A 6351-nucleotide genomic window follows, 5' to 3' on the forward strand; every position below is an offset into this window, starting at 1 on the left:
CTGACTGGCCTGTAGTTCCCTGGGTCTCCCTGATGCCTGATTTTCAAGCATCTAGAGAATCACTCGGATTAGTGTGTATTTGTGATATGTGATTGCCTTCAGCTCTGCTGAATTATCTCCCATCTGAGAGGAGGGGGTAGTAACATAGACTTCTCATCTAGGGAGGTCGATTTGAGGATTTATTAAACTGAGAGTGAGGCAAGCAAAATTGCCTAATACACAAGCTAGCTACGCCTTGAGAGGAGCGCTTAGAAATCACTTCTCTGCTTTTTATTAAATTAGCATTGCTGTGTTGCACTTGTGACTCAGACACATCTCTGGTTGCCTTAAATTTAAGCTTGAAAACTGCTGACGAAGGTTTGTAATTCAGTTTGGCCTTAAAGGATCATCCCAGGCTGCTGGGTGGGGTCGAACAGTTCTTGGATGTGTCGGAGATGGAGGAACAAGTTAGGAGGTTGGTGTAGGCGATGGTGTATATCTGGAGAGGGTTTCTCTTGTAGCACTGGGCTGTGACCTGCTCCCAGCTACCCATCACCAGCACTTAGTGGCTGCCTGTTGTCCCCAACAAGCCCTGACAAACCTTGTGGCTAATGCAGCCAAGCTCCCTCTGCTTCCCCTGCGTCCACATGGGCTGCCTGTCACCTACAGTTCCCGTTCATTCATGGATTTGGCTTTGCTTAAAGGAGAATTGCTTTTGACAAGACACAAATGCTGCTCCTGGGCTCAGCTTTTTCCTGCGGGAGCTTTGTCCCTCTGCTTGCCTGGGACAATATGAAGGTCAGCAGGGCGAGTGCTTTCAAGGCTGTCTCCTTAGGCTGGGCTGTTAGTGTGCCTGTGTAGGGCTCCTCCTTAGTGAAATACTGTAATAAAAGTGAATCTGGAGGGTGGGAGGAATGCATTAATGCTTAGGCAAGTCCTTTGCTCACTAATTGCTAGAGGAGCTTTTATGAAGGTCTGTGCCAGAGTCTTCACATAAAAGCCATCTCACTTCAGCTGTAGATGGGCCATGTTTATCCAGAGAGCTGCTGCTGAGTACAACTGCAGAGCAAATGTGCATTGGGCTGCAGGTGGCCAGGACACCCGAAAAGCCAAGGCTGCAGAGACCTGACTGAAGTGTAGCTGATGTGGTGGTTGAAAACCACAGGCTCCTCTCTCCCTGTGCAGAGCTGACCTGCCCCAACACAGGGCTGTGTCCTTGGGGTGCCTGGCCAGGAGCAGGCCTGCTGATGCAGAAGGAGTGTGTGTGAGGGGCCTGCCCTGGAGAGCTTGGCTTAGCTGAAGTCAGGGGTCTCTGGTGTAGTGGCTGCTGAGGAGCCTGTCAGTCTGCATGCGTTGAGAGCAGCAGCGTTAGCTGCCTGGTTTTTATAGATGGTGCTGTATTGGGAACAGTTTGCTGCCCCAAGGAGGGGAGAAATCCCAGAGCAGACCTCCTGAAATGGGTGTAAAAAGCTGCTGTATGGTTTATGTGAGGTAGATCTGGGCTCATCTGGAGCGAAACTGCCAGTGGGTGTGTGTACTCATGGCACTGGTGATCCATGATGTTTGCTGACATCATGGTCGAGATGGAGGCATGGGGGGGGGGAAATGGGAGGAGGAGCTCAGCAGGACAGTATCCAGGTTTCTGTGGCAGACATGACCACCTCTGACCAGTGTGAGTGCGATGAGGTTCCCAAAATGGTTTCAGGCTGCTCAGGAGGAACAAAATCCCTGCAGCAGTTTGTTCTGCTGGGCTGGGAGGAGGGAACTATTTGAAACAGCAAGATAATGCAAAGTGACATTGTTAGAAATACCAAAACCTCCTCCTGCTTGTGAGCTCGCCTGCAGCTTCCTGGAAATGACCATATGACAAGGCTGCAGGTTAAAGTAGCTGCCAAGATGTTTAATAAGCAGAGACCTGACCCCAGTGGTGGGAGGGCTGAGAATGGTGCTGAGAGTGCATTGAGAGAGTGGGTGCTGTAGTTACAGCAGTCTGATTGAAGAGCTTGTTAATGGATTGATCTCATCCAAGTCCATTAAGAACTTGATGCTCAGTGGAGTCGTAAGGGCTGCAGATGAAGGATTGGAGGAAGCAGATTAGTGATAAGAGGCTGAATAGAGTGATCATTAAAACGAGTAGTCATTAAAATGCTCATCAAAAAAGACATCCCAGCAGTGGACTGGTGTGGGACCAGCCCTGCATTGCTCTGGTGAGGAGGATATGAGTAGGGTACATAAATGGAGAACCCTCTCCCAAGCAGCTGGGATGCACGAGGACAGGCAGGTGACACTGCAGTGTTGTAGGTCCTCCTAAAGAGAGAAGGAGATGGCAAGACCAAGTGAGTCTCTTAACTAATGTATTTGCTTCTGTGATAAATCACCATTCAGTGTGAGATTCTCTTGTATTTGTGCTCAGCTCCTGAAAGCTGCCACCCTTCCTCACAGCTGGTTACCTGGCTTTCTGCTAGGCCATTCACAGCTTCCCAAAATTTGTTGAGAGTGTACAGAGGCGTGTGTGAAACCAGCACACTCCTTCCTTCGTTACCTGCCTGACAAAAATTATATAATGAGTAGCGACAAGAAGAAGAGTTTTTTGTTCTATAACTGAATTGAAGTCCTAATTAGTTCACACCCAAAATACCCTAAAGCAAATTACCAACACTTCTGTCTGTAATAAAGCAGGTGAGTCGTTACTGTTCGACCTGGAGCGGGTTTCCCAGGAAGGGCAGGAGGTGGAAGGTGCGCAGGTGCCATTCCTGCACTTGGCAGCCTCGCATTGCTGGTGTTGTGGGTGTGCAGTTGTGCGTGTCACCACTGACACCAAACATGGGCTCGTGTCTCTGTACAAAATCCTTCTCTGCTTGCAATGTGAAGTCTGCTTAAAGCTTGCTGCCCCTGGCCACACAGCCAGGCTGTTGGAAGGAGCTGTACCAGGACAGGACTGTCTTCTCTAAGTTTCCAGGGTGCAGTAGCAGGGTGTCCTGGCTGGTAGCTGTAAAGACCTTTTCACACTGAATGATTGTGACTTGTCGCTGCAAGACAGCTTAATCCAAAAATTGTTAAATGTTTGGTCTCAGTGGGTTGGATTTTCTCTGTTGTTTGAATTTCTCAGCTCAGTTCTCTTCCACTTCGCTGATATCCTGCTGCTTGTTGTCACTGCTGCCAAACTCTTGTGTATATAATTTAAGTTCTTCTGCAAATTAGTCCTTACCTCTTTTAAAGGTGCCTGGGCTCATCCCCTGTAATCAGCCCAGTTACATGTGCTGGTGCCTCCTTCTTGCCCTGCTTTCAGGAACTCAAGTAGTTCAGATGATATACCTGGGTCCTAGACAGTTATCCTAAATCACAGACCACAGCAGCTGTTGGGGCAGGTTAACTGCTGCCTGACTACTCCCCTCTCTTTCTCGAAGGAGAGGAAAAGTGTAGGAAAGACAACTGAAGAGTGAAGCCTTCACAGCAAGGGTTATGTGTGAGGTGGAAGTGGTGGGGATGCAGATGACAGCAATTTGAGAAAGGAGTTTGTGCAGTAAGATTTGCTGACTTAGTTTGCATCACAGCCACAAGCTTCAGAGCTGCTGTGAACGGTGGTTGAACTCTGCTGTTTGGAATAAAGCATAACCAAAGCAGCCCAAGATGAATTGGTTCCTGTCCTTGCTGCAGCAGATGGTGCACACAGTACTGAGCAGTTGGCATGCAGAACACCATGCACGTGTTTGCTCCCAGGTCAAGGATTAAAGGAAGACCTGTCCCTTTCAGGCTGGAGGGAGAGGGCAGTGAAGGGAACTTCTCCTTCCTGGAGGCAGTTGTGCAGTGTGGTGGTTTTGTGTGCTGGGACATGTCTGTTTTACTGGGGATGAGTCTGGAGCTGCTGCCTGGCAGTGGTCCTGGCCCATACTGGGCTGGTTTGGCTTTTTCCATTTTTGGGATGATTTTCAGAGTCTACGGTGTGTCCTCTGAAAGGCTTCTGAACACCTGCCTGGTGCCCACAGCCAGAAGGAAACCAGTGTTTTACCTGTTTTGTGGGGAGGTAATAGAGCACCTTTGGGTTCACTGAGGTTGGGTTGCCCCATGCTCTTGGCGCAGTGGACTGCTTGTGCGCTGTGTTTGCCCTGTGGGAAGGGTGAGTGAGGGTTTGCAGAACTCTGGCCAAGCATTTTGGGTTTTCCTTTAACTGTGTTGAAATGTGGTCATCTGAGTTGGCTTCTTGTCTCAAGTTCTGCTCTTACAGGAAATGGGCATTCCCGTTACTGCAGCGTTTGCCCTCCCCAGGGCAGGGACGCAGCTGGTGGTGTTCTGCAAACACCCTCTGGTTTGCTGGGAAGGGAAATGGGGAAGTCTGTGGTGTGCGTGTGTGCTGAGAGGTTACAATTATGTGATCTAGGAGAGACTAGGGTACAAATTCCCACAGCTTTGAGTACGTTGGTTTGCCTGGATCAGCCTTAGGTTACTAAAAGCAATAAGAAAAGAGGTGTAGCTTTGAGTGAGGTTTCTTGGGTTCTTCAACATCAGAAGACAGCTAAAGCTCCAGCAGGATGGTGGCAGCTTGGATTGAAAGACTTTCTGACCATGCACCAATTCCAGCACCTATTTTGCTTCATTAGCTGTGCAAGGAAAGGAGGTGGGTAGAGGCCCCAAAAATATGAGAGCTGAAATAACACTCGTGTCTTAAACTTGCTGTCTTTTTGCTGCCAGCTCTTGACTGAATGAGGTCAACTGCCAGTCCCAAGACAAAGATTAGAGGAAACAGGCACCCAAAGAACAGCTAGCTGTCAGGAGCCCACTAACCAATGGTTTTGCTATCGTGCAGAATCTGAGTGCAGGGCTGCCCTCGGGACAGATCTGCCACGACGAGCAGCGGCTGGAGGTGATCTTCGCAGATCTGGCCAGGCACAAGGACGATGCTCAGCAGCGCAGCTGGGCACTCTATGAGGATGAGAACGTCATCTGCTGCTACCTGGAGGAGCTGCTTCGCATCCTGGTGAGTCAATTTCTCTCTCTATAGGCAGAGCAGACAGTCCCAGTAAAGTTCCCTTTTTTTCTGACCTCCTTCACCCCTGTGTTGCCATTAGATCTGCTGGTTTGGAGGGCATGGGTTTGTGCATCCCTTACCACTGATGTGAAGCCCTGCCCTCCTGTGTGGGGTCTGCAGTGCTCTTGGAACTGCCTTCCACTCCACCTTACAGAGCTGTTCTGAGAAGAGTTATAGAACTGTTCTTCACGGTAACTGTGGTATTTACCTATCACAGGAGAACATAAACCCTCACCTTCAGAACTGAGAACTGTTGTCCGCAGCAAACCTAGAAGTTTGCTGTGAGTGATTTTGCACTCCAAGGCTCATATGAAATGTCTTCCATTTAAAACATCCTCTGTGGCTGGGAAGTACCTGCAGGGTGAGGCCTCATTAAATGCAAAGAAAGAAAACTCTTTGGTTGTCTTGAAAGTGAGTTTCAAAGCTATTTTTGTGAGCAAGTGCGAAGTATCTCACCACATCTTTGCATATAGGAGGGGTACATCCCCGTAGTTAGCAGCAGTGGGAATTACTGTCCCAGTGCTGTCACTAGCGCATACAACCCCATACAAGTACAGGGAGTGTGATGGTGTGGGAGCTGCCACTCAACACAGTGACGTGGTCTGTGTTCCGAGTGCTGATGTGGGGTCTGCTCTGGCACGCATTTCATGTTCCTCTCCAGCTCTGACATAGGCAGAACAGGTATTTTTTTGCATAAGAAATGCCGGTGTCTTTGGCACTCACCATATGGCCTGCCACCTCGCTGTGGGCCAGCAGAGCAAGGCAGAGGGGGATCTTGTGCGACCATTTCCTCATACTTTGAGGATGGGAGGAGAGGTACAATACTTCTCAGGGTGGGAACAGCTCTGGAGCTGCCGTGTGCAGTTCCGTGATGTGCTCATCAAGCTGCTACTCAGGTCATGGGTTTTTAAAATGTTTTCAGCCCAAGCCATGCTGTATGGCAGAGGTGTTTCTCAAGAATTCACTTCAATGCAGAATCTGCAGGGTAGGGGTTCTTGAGCTGTCTTTGTGCCCTGCCTTCAGTTACTTTGTGAGGTGGTTGGGCCAGGGATACTGAGATCTGAAGGCAGTTGGCCTCCCTCGAGGTCCCTGCAGCAGGCACCTTGCTGCTTTAATGTGCCACTGGGCTGAGCTGTCACTGGGTTACCTGTCAATTCCTTCTTCCAGACAGATGCAGACCCAGAAGTTTGCAAGAAAATGTGCAAGAAGAATGAGTTTGAATCCGTCCTGTCCCTTGTCGCATATTATCAGATGGTAAGGTGGCAGAATGCATCAAATCTCTCTTCTTTTTGAGGTTTCCATGAAGATGTAGAAGAGCAGGGTTGCTATGATGAATGTATGCAAGA

At 49.2% G+C, this 6351-nt stretch overlaps 1 protein-coding gene across 1 annotated transcript in view; it reads left to right on the top strand.

Annotated features, from left to right (window-relative positions):
• Positions 1-4723: 4723 nt before the first annotated feature.
• Positions 4724-6351, top strand: part of LOC104528305 (NCK-interacting protein with SH3 domain) — a gene marked incomplete at its 5' end in the record, with an annotated part of 13627 nt that continues 11999 nt past the window's right edge. Inside the window, 2 exons of the mRNA XM_010172271.2 lie at positions 4724-4954; positions 6173-6259. Coding sequence (XP_010170573.2) covers positions 4724-4954; positions 6173-6259 — 318 coding nt within the window. The remainder of the gene's footprint in view (positions 4955-6172; positions 6260-6351) is intronic.

The sequence above is a fragment of the Antrostomus carolinensis genome, unplaced genomic scaffold, assembly GCF_000700745.2.
Source record: "Antrostomus carolinensis isolate BGI_N321 unplaced genomic scaffold, ASM70074v2 scaffold28037, whole genome shotgun sequence".
Taxonomy (NCBI): domain Eukaryota; kingdom Metazoa; phylum Chordata; class Aves; order Caprimulgiformes; family Caprimulgidae; genus Antrostomus; species Antrostomus carolinensis.